Consider the following 19,565-nt stretch of genomic DNA (forward strand, 5'->3'; position numbering starts at 1 on the left):
AGGCCTGATTTAGGCCTGGCAGGATGAGGGAGGGGAGCAAACGCTGTCAGAATCAATGGTTTGCATTTTGAGCGTACAGAATCCGAGTCGACGGTTGAAGTGGTTGTGAGAATCACACTGGCTGGCTGCTCTCTTCCTCCATCCATCTTCTCTTTTCATCTTTCTCACTTGTTTTCTATCTATCTGACAGTATCATGCACACTCACTGACCTGAAAGTGGGCCTGAACGTGAGACAAAGGACTAAATATAAAGGATGAGCTGATAGATCAGGATGGGTACACACAGTAACAGTCCAGTTCACTTAAGTTCTCTGGCCCCCACATCTCTCATTTCCCTCTAAATCTCCCTCTTCATCTTCCAACAAGGAAGGAACTTTCTTTAACTTCAGACTTTCTCAAATGCAAATCCTCCAGTTTGATGAAATGTATCTGAAATGCAGTGATACAAACCCATCCTCAGTCCTCTAATGAGATAATTTCACAACGCATCTAGATGTCATGTCTGCAGGAGACCACAATTCATACCTCATGTCAATACCGTGACCTTGTTTCATGTGTAAAATGAAACGCAGGGAGACAACCATCAAGATAATTTCCAGCTTATCCTTCCTCCTGTAGGAGAGACCTTCCATCGGGTCAAGGTTCATGAACGTTATTGAGTGGCAGGAGGCTCCAGAGGGAGGGGTGAGGTTTGACCCCGCAAGCTTAAAGGATGCGAGATGGCCTGCGCCTCACACTGGGCCTGTGATTAAAACATAATATTGATTTTTTACACAGGGAAGATTTAGTCCTCTGGGTAGTGGCATAGCCCGACTCTGACCTTCCTTAAGCAGGCGGAAAACAATTATCCAGCCTCTCCTCCCCAGACAGTGGCAGGGTCACGGGTGGCAGTGGATTGTAGAGAATTATTACTTTCATAGTGGGATTTTAGTTCAAACAGGCTCCAGGGGGGAGGATGGAGCTGACGGGCCGAGGTACAGGAGAGAGAGCAGAGGAGGCAGACTCCTCTTCATTTTCCTTCCTTATCTATGACTTGGTTTCTGTTCTTCCTCTTTTCTTTTCCACCTCATGTCTTTTAGTCTTTCACCCCCCCCCCCCCTTTCTTCTGCGTGTGTGTGTGTGTGTGATTTCCCGTCATGTGTGAGACTGAGGTTGCCTGTGGAGGTATAATTGGAGAGTTAGCAGTAAAGTGAATTAGAGCCGACTTGACTTGATCCCACTGCTCCAGTACAGTCCTCCATACAATTAACCATGTGTGTGTGTGTAATGGTGTGTGTACTGTGTGTGTGTGTGTGTGTGTGTGTGTGTGTGTGTGTGTGTGTGTGTGTGTGTGTGTGTGTGTGTGTGTGTCTGTGTGTGTGTGTGTGTGTGTGTGTGTGTGTGTGTGTGATTAAACCATAACAACATTGTTACAAGCAGTGTCCCAGTGTTGATCTTTGACTGTAGCTGCTTGAGGGGTTAGGTATGAATGGGCATCCCTCCTGTGCGTCTCAGTGTGAGTCTTAATGTGTGTGTGTGTGTGTGTGTGAGCCTTCTGGGTACTGACCATGTGCATGGCTTCCTGGCGCTGGGGCAGCGAGGACAGCTGGGACTCTGAGTGGTAGAGGGTCATTCCCTTCCTCAGGGCACGAAGGTCACCTGGGTTACACTGCTGGGTACAAACACAAAATACAACATTGTATGTTTGTGAAAAATATAAACAGAAAAAAATAAACAGAGACCAGGCTTCAGAGCCATGACAACTAAACATATCTACTGTATACATATCTACAAGTGTTTCTCTGAATGCGTGTTTTCAACCACCTTTGGAGTTTGGCACTGACTTTACTTTTAAATAACTCACATCACATTTTTCCAACTTACTTTGACTTAGAAATTAACAAATTTATCTCAAATGTTAATATGTAAGATATGTGTCACATGCATTTTGCTTCACTGTAACTGGTACCGTTGTACAGAACCTACTGTACCTACTTTACCCTGATACTGCATACCGTAAACATTAGTAGAGCCCAACTTATACACTGCCTGTCCCCAAAAACAGTCACCATTTGGATTTAATTAAGCTAATAGGTAAGAGCCTCCCAGTGGATATTTCTGGACTACTACCCATTACTGTATATGTGCTGATATGTAAAACAGCACACAGGCTATTGACATCAACTAATAATACCTGGCTGGTTTAATTATCGGCCTAGATTTTCATTTGAGAAAAGATATTGCATAGCTGAACCAAAAGCTCTATCACCTTTACAGTTACAGGAATTGTATTATTTGGATTATTCAATTCAATTCAATTCAATTCAATTCAATTCAATTCAATTCAATTAGTCTTTATTATCCCCAAAGCGGCAATTGTCTGTGCAACAGTGGTCAACACTTACACAACACCCAACACACATCAATGGAATAGCTGCACTTCTGAGAAAAAGTTAGAAATGCCATTAAAATATGTTTTACTGCACTTTACTCTACAACTTCTTTTTGTGTTTTTGCCTATATTCATGTCTACAATAACCAGTACTGTCAGTTGATATCAGCCTGCTAATGTTTCCGCCTGGTCCACTGTGTATATTTAGAGCCTCATTTAAGACTCTGTGGGTCTGGCCCCCCCCCCCCACCCCCCGCCCCACCCTCCTACACTGGCACCTGCCTGCACTCTCGTCGTCACTCTGACGCCACATTGCTTCAAGCGCTTCCTTTGCAAAGCTGATTTGTAGTTGTTGTGGTGGGTTTTTTTCCGAGAAGAAAAAAAAAGGCCCTTCAGAGCACCGGGGCTGTATCACATCGTGCTTCATCAAGGGACATTACGCAGGGATTCTGTTCCTCAGATTTGTCCTCATTAGCAGCCAAAGACCACTGGTTCCTGGGGGCAGTAACCAGCCTCGCTTCCCTCCGTGGGCAGAGAACACGGCAACACCACTGTTCCTTATGACATTTCTCATGTCACGCACTAATGTTCCCTCTGTGCGCGGCGCGGTGTGTAAACACACGTGATGCCTGGGAGCGCTGGGCTATAAATAACCCCAATGAGCTGTGGGTGCGCGTCTATAGATGCATGGACATTGTGCAGTGTTGTCTGCCTCCGTATTATCTCTCTCTGTGTCACATAACTCAGGTGCACACTCGCATGTGGTTTTGCACACAATCAGCATTCACCTCGTCTCCTCTGTCCTTTGATGTCCCCTTCCCCTCTTTCTCCTCCAGCTCAGTATCCCGCTAGTGTTCCTCTAACCTTTCCCAATCCCTCCCTTGGCACTTCTTGATCCACCCTTTGGCTTTCCATATTCAGGCCCTCGAATCTGCACCTTTGCTAACATCTCTTTGTCATTTCTCCGGGCTTTTGCGTCTGTCAGTAGTCTATGCTCTGTATGCCGTAAAAACACAATGAGAATAAGCAGACCTGCTAAGATCATCATCTTCAGAAGGGAGTTTCCATTATCCAGTTATGATTCATATTATGCCGAATCCAGTCTTGCAAACAAACCAACACGTCTCCAACTTTACTTCCTTCCCTGACCTGACCTTGACCACTGAGACCAACAAAGCTATTTGTTTGCCAGACAGCGGGGGGACACTTGGCCCTCTGCACAGCCTTCTTGGCTAAAGCCCGGGCTCCTTCCGTCTATCCATCCATCACTATGTTCTTGGAGCTGACAGGGAGAAGCTGTGGACGCCACGCATCATTTCCTGCTTGAGTTATGAGGCGTGGGGGGTGACGCCGCCTTGACACAAGGGTACAGAGGATGGCAGCACGCTCCCCCAACAACCACAGGTTCATACAGGACACAGGCAGTTTAGGACTAATCCCTGCTAGACACTGTAGTCTGAAATAATCATTTTTCCTGACTGCAAGTGCAATTCTGTTCCTAACCTATTTGAAACATTTGAGAGTCCAGCCCCAACCCGCAATGTGTTGTCTCCAGAGATGGGAAGCAGTTAGTATTTTTTTTCTTCTTTTTTCCCCTTGTACTGAAGCCAGCATGTTAACCAGCTAGCCCTGACCCGGCTGGCCCATCCCATTATTCTACAATACAACTTTATTGCAGCATCCAGGCAGCCCTGGAGAGCCAGTGCTGCATTATAACCTGTCTTCTTGTAAATTAAATGATGGCTGAAGCTCCTGGTGAGAAAAGCTGTTGGTGCAAATGTTGTGTAGCATTAGCGAAACATATACAATAACTCCTTTAAAGGGATAGTTCACCATTTTGGCAAGTTGGCCCATTGTTATAATCCCTATAGTCATGGGAGTAGGTTTGTTACCTTTAATTCGAGGCAAATGCAGAGACTGCTTGCTGAAAAACTGCCCCCGACTGCAATGTGTATCAGGGGTTTTGCATAAATTTACCTCAAAAACAGCTGTGTCTCGTAACGTTCTGTTATTATCTCATAGCGTGGTGAATTTGCAGGTCACAACTTGTCCACCAGAGCGTTTTGGAGTTTGTGGATTGTGTATTTGGTAAGTTTGATGAGGGAAACTAAGAAATCCCATGAGCCTCCGTAGTGTAACTCTGAGTAGCTCTGCTCTGCCGTTCTAAAAACAGCTTGCACTGACAACTAAAGGTAACGAACCTACTCTTAAAACTATAGGGATTATGGCAATAGGCCAATTTGGCAAAATGTTGAACTATCCCTTTAAAGCCCCATTAAAAGTTTACTTTTTGGTGACCTCTTTTTTATAGATCCCCAAATCCTGAAGATTTTCCAGTTGTAGGTTTCCCTCCATATTCACTATGAGCTACATTATGGGATGGTGCAGCGGGAAGGTGACGTGGCATAACAGTTTGTTTATTGTGTCCCACGCCTCCCACCCCTGCTTTTAGCCAATCTGAGGCAACACATTTTTTCAGTTGATAAATCAGTTATGCTAAGTGTCAGAAAATGAGCCACAAATTGTCGTCATTCAGGTGTCCACTCTCACAAAATGATTTCTGTGAGCCTGCAGTTATCCGAGTGTGTCACATGTGTGCGTCTCAGACTCGTGCTGAGCTCTTACATGTTAATAATCAAGTGGCAGTGAACATGTAGGGACAGCCAGACACACTTTACTGAGTTAATAGGGAAAAGTACTGGTTGGGAGAATTGGGAATCAAAGCTAAAGAACAAATCGTGTACATGCACGTGTGGTTGGTTGGGAATGTTTGAGGGTGTGGGTTCACACACACGTGTGCACATGACATACACCTGTTTTTCTCATTGTGTTTACACCTGTGCTGTGTGGGACTTAATATCTGCGGTGGGAGCAGGTTGTTATCTCCCGCCCCTGTCCCTTCGGTGCAGTAACAACCCGTCAGCCAAGCTTGTTTGGGTCAACATTCCTGTGATAAGAGGCTATTGTTTCCTTCAGGCTTAACACAAGTTTCACTGGACCAGTTTCATAACACAGGAAGTTAGGCAACATGTCCATTGAGGCAACTAATTCACTGTAACGATGCCACCTACTAGCATTCAGACACACCATTAAGTAGGCTATTACATAAGAGTCAGATTAAATAGTAAACTGGAAAAAGACTCTTTTTTCATTATTTACTGGTGTACACTTTCAAGAAATCAAAGTTTATTAATAACACAAACATCCAGATGTTTCTTAACTCCAGACAGACATTCCCAGGTTCCTCAGTTGCACTCACATACCAGTTGTTGGCCATGCATTATGGATGCCCAGTTCTACCTGCCTCCGCATCTTAAATTATTCACCCCCCAGACGTCCCGACAAGCCAGGACAAGCATGTGTCATTTATGCACCAAAGCACAATGTAGCATTCATTCACCTGGGGTACCTTCGTACCACCAAACACTGACTGCGCGGTGCAAAACAAGGACAGAGGAAGGCTTTCTTGCCAAGATAGGCCACATACAAGCAGGTCCACCTGTGTTCATTCATTAGCACAGCATGCCAGCAGAGCGCAGAGGGGCCAAAAAAACAGGACTGGACACAGAAGCAGGACCTTTACAAGGTAACACAGCCTAATTCCTTTGTGCCTGTGACAACAACGCTGTCAGAGAGCTGATTCAGTTCCATGGTAATGGGTGTAGCTTCACCTTGTCGTAAATTTTGGGTTTTTTTCACTGATAAAACCACATCACAGGCCTAAACATCGATTTAAAGAAAGCTTTGACAGAGATTTCAAATTTGTTTGGATGAATGCCAAAGATTGGTACAAGTCTAATGTCTTTACGATGAATATAAAGTTACAGCTTAGTTTAACAACAAGCAGAACGATGCTAGTCTGGTTAAAAGAGAAAAAGACAAAACATGAGTCTACAGAGAAATATATAATAAATCTTGGTTTTATAAGGGATTATGAGCTAGAATATTTCTCAGCTGGGTGCAATGACTTCCTGACCACCAGATGGTTAGATACTTTACCACAGCATGTTGTATTTCCTCTTTAGTTTTTGTATGATTTAAACCAGAGGTCTTCAACAGGGGGTCCGTGACCCCTAGGGGGTCCACAGAGGTACTACGGGGGGTCGCAAAATATTTGGTTGATTAGACTATTTTTTATATTATTTCATTTTCACATTTATGTTTAAAATAGTTTGAATAGCTTGTCTGCATGATTACCATGCAGTTGACAGACAGTTAACAAGGTCTGTTTATAAATGGCAGCGGAACGGCCCCCTACTCATTGTAGGTTCCATGTTTAAAATAAAAACATGAATATAAACCTCTGTATTATGTGAATAGGTAAGTGTCCAATCTGTGTACAGTTTAATATAAAACACAATTTCATACAATATAGTCAGGGGTCCTTGGCCTGAAAAACATTGAAGACCCCTGATAGGTAGATTGATACTAAATGATTTGTATGTCTTCATGCTAACTAAGCTCACCTGACCAGCTGTGGCTATGGCTTCATATTTACTGTGTGAACAGAACTTGGGAGTGGTATCAGTTTTCTCATCCAACATCTCAGCAATAAAGCATCCTGTGTATCCTTTAAACATTACCACAAACCTGATTCAGCACGCTTTTGTAAAGTGTCAGCGTAAGTTGAACATTTCATTATGCAACTGAGTTCACTCGGCTGTTACGCTGTTACAGGTGGTCCTTTTTAGTGTGTCCACCCTCTGTGTGAAGGGAAAGCAACAAGCTCAAAGCTGAGAAAAGTCCCACCACCAAACGGATAAAAAAAGGGGAGGAAAAAGCGAGAAGAGGCTCGACTGGTTGACAAGCAGAGAAGCCAACGAACAGTGGCATTTCAGACAGTTACCTTTTTCGTCTGTATCTGTGATAAGCTATAGCGGCTATAAGCCTGGAGAGAGAAGAACATAATGGTTGGATTGGTTTAATATTTCATTAATTTTATTACGTTGTGAATATTTTCCTCCTGTGCTCCACAAAACATATAGACACAGTAAAAAAATACATAAAAGAAGATGTAAAGGTTTTCATCTCAGAGAAAGAACACACACATTATCACTTCAATAGTGAACAAGGGCCATTAACTCATTTTTAGAAGCAGGTTCATATTATTTGCCTTGACAATGTGTAACATCTAATTGTAGCACTTAAAGGTTATGAGGATCATTTAGGGTTGGTATTCCAGCCTACAATCCCTGCCTATATATAAATCTGATGTGAGATAATTGGGGGAAGAAAAATCACTAAAAAAAAAAAAGAATAAAAGCTTAAAATCAAAAAGTCTTTTGAAGTGTGAAATTCCAGCTCGGCTGTCTGCAGCCTGACATTCAATTAAACTGAGTCACATCAGAAAACCTCATGATAAAGAAAGACAACAAATAATATATGAAAGACAGTAGGCTGTATGGAGATATTTTATGCTATTTCTATACATTTTGATTTTGAAATGACTTATACGCTTCAGTTACATTTCACCAGGAGTCTGTGGTGTGCGTGTAACACACACCTCTGCAGACTGACATGCGACCTCCTGGTGAACCAGACCAGAAATCCACCCACCCTCTTTCTCACACTCCCAACTCCACTCACTCAGGCCTCCATCCTCCAAATTTGAGAGAAGTCAGAGCAAGGTCAACTTTGGGAGAAATGCTTTACTCTGTCACTGTCACTTAATGCCTCTCTCCCCTCCTTGTACCTCCTCTCCTCTCTCCTCCGCTCCCACAGTTCCCCTCGGGGGCTAACATCACGGCTCGCTACTGGAGCTTACTGACTCCCCATGAATTAAACATGGATAAACATATTCTCCAACTAACAGGCAGGCTGTTGTGAGGGGGTGGCTACAGAGGCTACATCAGGCTACCACTTTATCTCGCACAGCTGCCGATCACATGTCTCCGGGTGAGTTGCGAGGTTGCAAAGAGGAGTGTAGCGAGGGTATGAACTCAAACAGCACCGGAGTGGGCAAACAGATGTCTGTGACTGAGAGGCTGACAGTGACGCAGACGCATGTGCCTCACCTGCGAGAGGAGCTTGTTGTTGTCGTCCTCCAGGATCCGTACTTTCGTCTCCAGCTGCCTGATGTAGTTGGAGGAGGAATCTGAAGAGAGAGAGAGGAAGCAGAAAAGAGAGAAGTGATTAGCATTTAAAAGACCTCAAGCGGAAAACAGGCAGGCAGGGCCACTGGAGCACACCGACCACATATAGAGCTCCAAAAGGTTGCCCAGCACTTTGAGAGACCCAAACCCTCGTGGTGAAAGAGCATTCTCCAGACGAGCAGCTTCACGAGGGTTAAAGTTTAAAGTTGAAATATGTGCAGTTTTTTTGTTTTGTTTTTGACACTCAGTTGACTTAAAAATAGTTCTAGCAGCTCAAAAAACAACAGTGTGCACAGGTCAGATGTTGTATCAATAATACTCAACCACATATTTCTACACATGGAAAATTAAAAATGTTTGACTGGCATTATTAGTGAGTCAGTGACTTAATCGTATGAGAAAACAGTGAACAGGACGGGACTTACAATGCTAACATGCTAACGTTTAGGAGGTGGCCATAATGTTCAGTTCCTTAGTTTAGCATGTTAGCATGTGTGTAACTTTTGCAATTAGCACAAACCACAGCTGAGGTTGAAGGAACATTAGTTTTGTAGTTGAAAGTCAATTCTTTGGATTTTGGCCAAAGGGAACAAGTACCAGAAAAATGACTGGCAACAACTGATTGATCAAAATATTGACTTGGAAACCCCCGATTATTTTGGTCCATAGATGTTTTAAAAACCTGTCAGAGTATTGTTCAACATCATGACACAGCATTTTGTGACCAATCAATAGTGAAAAGCATAGATATCACACAAATTAACACAAAACAAAAAAAGCTACAGTAAAGCTAAGCGTTGAGGAAATCTTAACTGTTACTTTGTAAATCTCTCTACCATCTGCGGTGCCTGGTGAAAAGTCCTCATGTGCTACAAAAACTAGTAGTAGCTAAGTGTCAAGGGTCAAGCGCTGAGCGTTCCCACCCAGATTAGTAGTGCTTGACCTAACTTCTGACCTCAGACTTGACTGGGGCCATTTCCCCATTTGGTCCACATTTTCCCTGCACCTCTCTCATTCACCGTGAAACAGGCATCACCGTCTTTTTTTGACATTCGTCACAGAACTATTACTACATCGTACACACCTGACAAACTGTGCAATTGTGGCCTAAGTGCTCCACAGAGAGGCACCATCACTGCCGATCCTGATAAAGCAGCATTCTGCGTTAACATCAATCAACCCCAGCGGGTTCAAACCAGGGACAGCAGCTGTGTGAAGAGTGGAGGTACAGTTTGACTCAGTAGGTGGCACACAGCCTGTTATCTAAAAAGGCATGTTTAATTTACAGTGAGATCAAAGCCGAGCTGCGCACAGGAACTGAACTCCAGCAGCTAAGTGAGGCGCGCACCACTGTGCACACAGCTTTATTTTATTTTGTTTTCTAAGTGGAAGCACAGAGAGGCTGAGCGTGGAAGAAAAGCCGGTGGGGAGGTTGCTGATGAAAATGATGGGTTGAGTAAGATGCAGATGAGAAGTCACTGCTGTAGGGTACCACACACACACACACACACACACACACACACATGAAATCACAACTTGTTGCACAACTTGAGGTGAGTTGGTGACCTTGGATTTACCCAAACAATTTCTATAACCTTGTTGATTATCACTATGCAACCAGGGGGGCACTATTCTGCAGAATCAACAATCAAGATACACACACTTCACTTTTTTCCACATTTTGCACTGTACAGGACACAGTCAGAAACAATAGCTGGAGTTTGTTATAATCAGCTTTCTGCTGTAATATGAATTCTTAAACAATGCAAATACAAATCGTATTAAAACAGTTTTCATAGATTATAGATTCATAGATATTAGCAAAGCCAGTTTAGCGCATATACCTATACGTTTCTAATGCCTTTCTCGTGAGATTCAAACATTTACAATTAGCATTTACTACTGAAACTAATGTAGTATGACGTTTTGCATTCAAAATACTGGAGCCAAAGTTTGATTTACACTAAAAATGATGCTTAGTGCTAAATAAATCAGTAGGTTTTCCATAGCTAAACAACTGATTACTTGTGAAAGTCAGACAGTGTTCTCTCAGTCAGTACACAGCCAGTCTTCTCTCTTCAGCATCAGTCCAAATGCTCTGAAATACGCCAGCCAAAATTAAACAATACAGTTGCAGATGAGGAGATGTATGGTGCTTGCTTCTATGGTGCATAAACGGTACATAAATACATAAACTGCATGTCTTTTCCAAGAGCTGAGAGTACACATGGAGACTGACAGTTGCCCCTTCTGGGCCTGAAGGCCTGTTCATGTCCAGCCCTTCGACTTTTAAGGCCAGCCAGTGCAGACAGTGCTGTCAGTTGGCTGGTTAGCCTGTGGTTGGGTAGCTACAAGAGGAGACTGTAGTGACCAGAGCTGGTAATCCTCCCTTCCTGCCCTTTGACCCTCTAATCTGGATTCATCTGCTGGCCTAACCTGCAGCCAGATCTCAAGCCGATTAGGATGAAGGTTCCTCAGCCTTCAGTCATCAGTGGCACACTCAAACAACAAAGGAAGAAGCCTCAGATAGACAGGACGGACAGAAAACCAATGCTGATTGCTTATGATTTTTTTTTTTTTTTTTTATCGTGTGTGGTATGGTTTAAGTGGTGTGTACTTTACTCAGTGATGGAGAGCTCTCAGTCTGTAATCCAATAAACTCAAAAGTCATCCAAGTCTGTCAGGCTTATTTTTTAATCTCCTTATATCTAATTAAATAAAATTTAAGATAAGCAATCTAAGATAAATAGCTCAGACGTACCCTATTTGATGGGAGAATCCCAGAATTGGCCTAAAGTGAGGAATCCCACTGCCATGAGCTGTGTCTTCACTGCACACAGCGCCATCTCTCTTTCCCCTCTCCCTATCTATAAGCCTTTGATGTGTTGTAAGGGGTTACGTTAAATCTCAGAGCGCATCACACATGACATGATTAAGTGGTCCTGCTTAAATATGTGCAGATCTGCCGTGGGAACATTCACAGGAACACCAAACATGCACAACCACCTCCCACACACACACACACACACACACTGAGCTGCAAGGATCTGCAGGAAGAAGCCCGTCACCCTCTCTTTAACACCCGGCTCCGGCTCTGTCATCATCCTGGTGGGAGAGAGGTCAGGCAATAGAACTGTTCCTTGGCTCCCCTGCCACTCCTGCATCCTTTTATCTCCTCCAACCCCTCCGGCTTCACAATCCTCTCTCTCGCTGCTCCACCATGAAGCTGGAGGAAAAAGCTACAGATCACACAGAGATGGCAGAACCGAGCCAAAATAATTACCCTGCAAAACACAGCCCAGTATCTTCTCCTTTATACACAACAAGCACAGAGGGAGAGGCTGTCATTACTTATGCATAACCTGAGCATGATCTTAAGGGCTGATAAAGTAAAAGGCCCAGTGAAGAAGCAGAGAAGTATAAAATGTCCAGCTAAGCAGTGCACAACAGAGAGATAGAGAGATAAAGAGAGAAGAGAAAACGTTGCCCTTATAACACCTATGTAAGCTATTTTAAAATCTTAACAAGTGTTGTTTACCCAGTGAATTGAGCTGATGCATGTTTAAGTGTGAGAATGTGTGTATTTGTGTGTGCACTGGACAAAAGGTGACGCAGACAGTGGTGTGAGTCCACCCCCCCACCCCACCCCCCCCACACACACGTCACTTTTCATCACGTCAGTGCCACTGTGACCCACTTCCAGCAGCCACTCCCTCCTTAACTCTGCCCCACTCCCTGCTTCCCTCTCTTTCTGTTTTATTGCATCCCTCCTACTTTAACTGCTCTGCCCATTGTCTGTCTATTCTGCTCTTAAAAACAATGAAGACATTTGAGAGACTGACCCACTGGTCAACTTTGTAGGTTGGTGATGAGGAAAAGGAAATATGTTTGTGTCTTATGTTCTCGTCACTCACTATTAATCAATATATAAATTCAGCAGCTTCCAAAAAAACTTGTGTGTTAGTGACCTGTTTGTTTTTTGTTTTTTTGCTGGGCTTCAATTATCCTAAATCCATCTGTCCATCACAGCTTAACATCACGGCCTCTTCTGCACAATGTCAGTCACTCAACACAACATTCCCTTTGGCTGCAAGTTGTTTTTTTTCCTGCAGACAGTTTTATAGCTTTTTGGATTGAGGCACGTTTCCCCATCCAAACTGAATGCCAATGAAAACAACTGCAGTGTTAAAACTGAGTGAAAGGGTTGATGTGGTGATGTGTGTGGGGAAAAAGTGACCGCAGTATGTTTAAAGACTTGTTTAATGAGCAGGTAAATTTAAATTTTATTTCAAAATCAATCCTAAATCAAGGCCCACTTACTGTAATACAACACTGTTACATGGTCTTCTCCAGTAGGTGGAGTTTGTAATAAGCAGGATAAAGTTGATATTCTTTGCTTTTATTAATGTCAACAAATCCCACAAAAGCAGATTATACCAACATAAACCAAGTGTTGCCTGATAAATCTCATTCCTAACATGCATTAAAGGTTTCAAAATCCATATAAATAAAATATATAGTATAGTATAATTGAGTGGGAATCAATGGTTTAACAGATCAACGCTGGGGATGTTTATTTATTTTTTTTTTTGGGGGGGCTTTTTATTGTATAGACAAAAATCATATCTTACAGCATATGGCAGCATTATATTGTGCTCACTGTTTTAAAGGACATAATGATTTGTGATTATACAATGGCACTGGTCTTTCTGTTAATATACAATAACATTCCCTTCTTTACATTTCTAGTGCTTTTCCATCTCCACATGTGTTCCTTTTGTCACGCCCTTCCTTCATATGTTTCAACCCCGAGTATAAGGCAGTAGGTGGGACTGAGTTTATTGGAGGTCAAAGCAGGTCGCTCTTTAAGGAGGCAAAGTACAGGCAGACAGCACAGAGTAAGACATGCTGGTGATTAGGGCGGTGTGATAAAATTAGTGTGTGCACAAATTTACACTGGGCACTGAGCTGATATTGCCAGGAATGTACACTAATGGCAAAAAAAACTACCTGCACACTGGATTCCATTTCCCTGATACATCAAAATAGCTTTGGTAAAATAGTATAGTTAAGAAGGACTGGGTTTTGGAATCCCCTCATGTTTTGAAGTCAGATCCCTTGGCTGTTTAGGAGCCTGCAGTGCATTGAAATCACTCTGTTTTTATTATTCCTGGCTCGGCTCTAGCTTTCATCTCCTATTCACAGCTGTGGCACTGTGTTTTAGCACAGAGACATGGATATTCTCTCAGCTCTGTGTGTAAGTGTGTGCTGAGTATGAATGAGTGCCTATGCGCAGCACTCGTACGATAGGGAGTGAGCGTGGGTTGCATGGGCGTCTAAGCTGACTGTGTGTGTGGGAGGGAGGGGGTACGAGCAAGCGTTTGTGCGAAAGAGGGGATTTTTTCAACCCATCTGTTTATGTGTGTGTGTGTGTGTCTATGTGTGTGTGTGTGTGTGTGTGTGTGTGTGTGTGTGTGTGTGTGTGTGTGTGTGTGTGTGTGTGAGTGGATATGTGTGTTCAAGGCAGGAGGTTGGGTCAATTACCTCAAGATGTTGAAGAAAGAGCAGAAACAGTCTAAACAGTCTCTCCCTCTCCTTCCCCTGCACCAACACTAAGTAAAAGTACAGTGAATTCCATGAAATCTGACCTCACTGTCTACACAAAGTCCAATTTATCATACAATAACATCTCCATTAACCAGCAACTTTCAGAAAGTCTGGAGAGAACATACTGAGTCATTGCTGGGAAGAGGGATCTGAATGAGGCCCACCTAAGAAACTGGAAAAAATTAGGGAAAAAGAGGGGAAACGAAACCTCGACAAGAAGAGGCACCACTGCTTCTAGTCAGAACTTCTAACCCGAACCAGTCGGTTGATCAACTTTTAAAATAAAAAAATTAAAAAGTGTGTTCATTGTTAGGACTTCCACTTCATTCAATCTTTCAATAATTGATGAAGAGAAGGAAAGGCAGTTGTGTTTTATCAATTATTTTTCATCGATAAATGACATGGGCAATAAAGTGATAATGATTTATTGCTGCTGATCCAATTTATGTCCACAGATCTTTTGCTATAAACCCCGCTACCGTTTGTTACTGTTGCAACGGTCAATAAACTGTCAGTTCTTGCACCACATACTGTGACAGATTCAAAATTCATTGTAATCTCTGAAACATGTCTTTGTTGACATGTAAACTTAAATAAAAGGAAAGGCAAGTCATTCCAAACCAAAGAGAGTCATCTTGTCCACTAAAATGACAGCCATAGTTGACTTTGTAAGATTGTTGTACTGACTACAGCTGACTTGTGTGTTGCCAGCTGATTTATTTAAAGGGGAACTATGCAGGTTCGGTCACTTTTTTGCTGTTTTGCTAACCCTTCTCCCGGCCATCATGTGCATTTATTTTCAACAAAGCTGAGGAGAAAGCAATCCATGGAGCGGTGGATAATGTTGAATATCATATGTCACAATGTGTATATTTGTGTAGTCTAATCGGTCATAAACAAGAGATTACGGGTTACGTGTCATGGAGCCGCCGAGACAAGAGCTGGGACACCAGGGCGGAGGCGCGGATTGGTTGGTTTTCGGCCAAGAGATGCTAGGTGGAAGGCAGAGAGCCTCCATTCTCCCTGTAACAAGTCATTTAACCATTACTCTAAAGCTGTTTATTTCAATTTTGCTGTAAAAAACTTGCACAGTTTAATTCTTTAACATGAGATGTGTAAAAGTGTCTTCAACATGCACATTACTACATTAGCCTACATAATATTGTGCCAAAGGGCAAAGTCTTCTGTCACAGGCTAAACAAATTTCTAAACAGGTCTCTAACCTGTTTAGCTACATGTCCTACGGTAAAACATTCTATAGCAGTGTCCTGGGCACACGCCCTTTAAGTTATGTCTGAAATGAACATGTATTTTTCTTAAGTAGCCTAGGCTATCCCTACTTCACAACAGAGCACACAAAAATAATCTAATTATATGCCCCTTAGATTTAAGTTTACTGTAGCTAGTAAGATGGTTAGCTGGACATTCTAATGTTTGCAGCGTTCAGGCAAGCAAAGAGGCTGATTTTTTTTAGTTTTGCTCTTATTTGGGGGGGGTGTGAGGGCAATAATAAAGAGCCACCATTCTCCTAACTTTATATAACAGATATTACTCGTATTACAGCCCAGTTATGTTGTTTTTGGCATGCGTAATTTAACAGGCCCCCCTGTGCCAAGTTAGACTTGCTACATGCTAACTGGCCAAATGCTTTTGGGGGGAGGCACAGAGTTCAGTTAACAGACTGATGATAACTAACTGCATCATCTCCATAATTTCTTCTTCCTGGGTAGGCTACACATACACAGCAGAGAAATAATGTATGCATACAAAAATATGAACATACACTTTACTCTGTATGCATGTGTGTATGCATGTAGTGCGTGCTTCCTCTGCTCACTCGGTCATAGCCAGGGCAAGCTGACCAAAGGAACAGAGAGGAACAAGTTAAGTGGGCACCCATGCTGCATTAATGAGGGGGATGGCAGAACCTGGCAACCCAAGCACGTAAACCACGGGGCCCTGGAAGGGCTTCAAAGGCTCGACTGTGCTCATCAGCTGGCGGGGAGCTAACCCCATCTGACAAGACATGGCACTCACTCTGAAGGAGAGAGAGTGCCTCACCTCCCCACACACTCTCTGGTATGTGTGCAGATTTACGTGGGTGAGTGTGTAGTATGTTCTAGAGACATGTTTTTTCACAAGTGTGTGCGCATATCTGTGTGGAAGACAAGAGAAACCCCATACTAAGTGACTGGTGTGAAAGTTTAAGTGCCAAATGGATTACACCTAAAAAAGGGCAGGCTGTGTATATCAGCAACTCTGACAGGTCGACTAGGTGGAATCAGCTTTTTAATCATTTGCTGCTGCTGTTCACAGGAATGCCAGACAGGACTCACTTAGACACACCTCAGTGTGGTTTTCCATGTGAATTACCACACTGCATGAGAAATCATCTGTGTCAAATACAAAACTACTACAAGTGATTTTACCTTGGCATAAATATTTAGCACACTTCGGTTTGAATATTATATGAATATATAGCCCTGTGAAGCCATGTTTGGTCTTCCTGTGGAAACACCACTGCTGATAAGCTGTGATGGGACCTTGGACCTTGACCACACAAAGATGACTAAATGAGCTGTGTTTTAACTGTTGAAAACACTACTGCTTGAGTTGTGAACAGGGTTTTACTACCTCTTTGTGAATAATATCACAATATCAAATTAATTAATAATGAAATTGTTAGCTGTAACCCAAATGGAAAACTTCTTAAGAATGTACTTGAAGAGATTTTTACTAGTACTACCCTCAGACCAGAGCCCTCATTACTATACAGGAATTCACTTTTGTGTTTTCCTCTGATTAAATGGTACATAAAATTCCAAAGCTCCTTAGTCCATTCGAAGAGTTTCTGCTGTGGAAAGGCCCTTTAAGTGCTTTGTTTTGGATTTACCCCTGAAAACTCACTCCCTTACAGACAACGCCCATGTCAGAGAAGCATTTACCTCCTTGACTCCCGAGTCCCGACTGACGTCTCCTGAAAGCACCAAGCACTTCTAAACTTCATGAGATAGATTAGAGAGACTATGCATTCCTTGAAACTCAAGACAATGAAACAGAAAGTCTCCTGGAACATTTGGACCCTCCTTTTAGAGAACTACGAGGGCTAACAAGTGCCATTGCGTAAGGGGTCCTAAAATAACCGTGTTACGATGAGGCTGTAACTGAAATCACTCCGTTACACATTCCTTTCCAATATATGCTGCTAGTGAGCATGGTGGCTTTAATGAAAAAATCATTAAGCTTCACCAAAGGACAAAAAGAGAGCTTAGGTCAAACAGTATAGATCTAATAATGTTCAGTGTTAACACACTGCGGGTCCTCACTTGTTTCCCACCCCACACATACAGGCTGAACCTCATTTCCTCTCAACATAAATCAATCTGGCAATCTGGATAAAACAGAGTTGACAGGGAATCATTATTGACTTCATCTAATGACCCACAACATGCTATGTGTGTAATTATACTGGCAGTTATTTGAAACTATGCGGAGGTCAGTTGGGACTCTTTAATGTAACAAAGGCGGTTAATGTCTATCGAGTGGAAATTGAAGACCTGTTTAAATCTCTCATGTCTTGATATTGATCGTTGTGTCAACATCCTCTGTGGGCGAGAGAAAAGAAAGAGGAAGAAGGGCAGAAAGAGAGAGAGAGATATAGTTTATTTATAGGTATTCCAGCAGACAGTAACACAGACGTGTCTTGTTGCTATCACACATCCTGTCCGGCAAAGTGATGCGGCCCTCCCCTGTCTCCTCCGCTCGCCGTCACCACCCTTGCAGGGTCAGCGGACGCCTTCGAGCGCCTGAAGCTTGTGCACAGCTGGCTGGAAATGTGTCTACGTGTGAGCCGACGTGTTAATGTGTGGATTTATAAATAAGTCCTTATATGTGATTGTGATGTGTATTGGTGTCACTGAAAAATCCGACAACGGTACGCTCCAGTGCAGCCTAACAATCAAACAGCAACAAGGCACAGATGATCAGGCCACTTGCAGGGACGGTGCCCTATGACCTTAATCTTTTGATTAGGTTAGAAGAATGGCAATCTGGCAGCCAGTTGGATTTAATCCCATGAAATCAAAGCTGTGGCCTTATAGTTGGTCCACACCCTTAATTACTGTCCATGTGTGCATGTGTTCGCCATTCAGTGAGATACAACAGAAAAGATTATTTTTAGATGAACTGGCAAATGGATATTGTTTGTCCACAGAACACTACACTGCAACTCATATATCTATCCTTGCGTGTTCTGTTTATTCATTATCCACATTGATTTTCCTTATAGGGGTCATGGGGGGGCTGGAGCCCTTCCCAGCAGACACTGGGTGAGGGTGGGGTACACCCTGGACAGACTGCCAGTCACTCAGAGAGCTGACATAAACAGGCAAACAACCATTCACCCTATTTTAACAATTAGCCTAAGCCTGTAGCTATTTGGACTTGGGGGGGGGGGGTGTCCAAAGAGGCCAGAACTTTCTTACTGTTAAATGACAGTACTAACCACTAACCACCACCACCATGTTCACTGTGGTGTTTTCCAATTCCAAGAATACAAGCTTACAAGCTTCTCGCTATGTCACACCCGGTGACACCTCTGGCCCCTTGACACTGAAGGTCAAGGGGCGTAAATCTTGATCCAGGGATGGGACGGCGCATTCCTCTGGATCAGTCAACCAGTAAATAGTGGTGTTCAAAAACCCAGACAATCCCATTTGTTTAAACACATTTCAGTATCATACAGATAGTTAGACGTGTTGTGGAGATTACCTAGCCTATATTTTGCAGGAGTTATGAATATTTACTTGTCGGTTAAACTGACGTCAATCAAGGCGCTTTTTCCAACAGAAACATTTAGAAAACGAATGTGAAACCAGCAATTTGACCCCCAGCGTGTGACAGCAGACGCTGATATGTTGACTGTGAACGTCTGCATGTCATCAACATGATGCCCCACAGTGCCCATGGAAGGCTTTGCAGAAGAGGCTTAAGAGACGGCTGGCTTTTACCTCGCACAACCCACAACCCACTGCAGTGTGTAAACAAACACCAGAGGGCATTGTGGGTAGAGAGTGTCCTCCCAGAGCCCATGGCCCTCTTTAACCTCATTCCTCTCCCCGTTACCACGGTTTCGCCACCACAAACCCCATGGCAACCCAATTTGCATAAATCTGCATACCTCCCCGTTCCTTTAAAAGCCTGTCTGGCTGACTGCTGAGCTGGCAAAGGCTGTGCTTATGTAAGCAGAGTACAACAGCTAGCAGTTAGATGGTAAATACAGAGGACATTCCTTCAATAAGTATAACCCTGAAACCCCTCTATTATCGGCCTCTGAAAATCCCATCGGCCGTGCGGGTTCTGATGCAATCTGAAAACGGGGGCTTCGCTCAATAATGTGGAAATAAGCTTTTTCTTTCCAGTGACATCACCCAGTGGTTTCATTAATGTTTGTATGAATAATAACCACATCGGATTTCATTCAAATGCAAATCAGA

General features: G+C 43.1%; 1 protein-coding gene across 8 annotated transcripts in view; it reads right to left on the bottom strand.

The window, feature by feature from the left end:
• ccdc85cb (coiled-coil domain containing 85C, b) overlaps positions 1-19,565 on the bottom strand; it is a 49,971-nt gene that overhangs the window by 6,119 nt on the left and 24,287 nt on the right. For 2 of the 8 annotated variants that reach the window (XM_085771235.1, XM_085771232.1), the window contains 3 exons: positions 8,386-8,465; positions 7,218-7,259; positions 1,547-1,651 (listed from right to left, as the gene is read on the bottom strand). In XM_085771235.1, coding sequence (XP_085627361.1) covers positions 1,547-1,651; positions 7,218-7,259; positions 8,386-8,465 — 227 coding nt within the window. The remainder of the gene's footprint in view (positions 1-1,546; positions 1,652-7,217; positions 7,260-8,385; positions 8,466-19,565) is intronic. The other 6 variants (XM_085771236.1, XM_085771234.1, XM_085771239.1 and 3 more) reach the window with 3 other exon arrangements.

This window comes from Trachurus japonicus, chromosome 24 (assembly GCF_045865225.1).
Source record: "Trachurus japonicus isolate A0001 chromosome 24, Traja_1.0".
NCBI classification, from domain to species: Eukaryota; Metazoa; Chordata; class Actinopteri; order Carangiformes; family Carangidae; genus Trachurus; species Trachurus japonicus.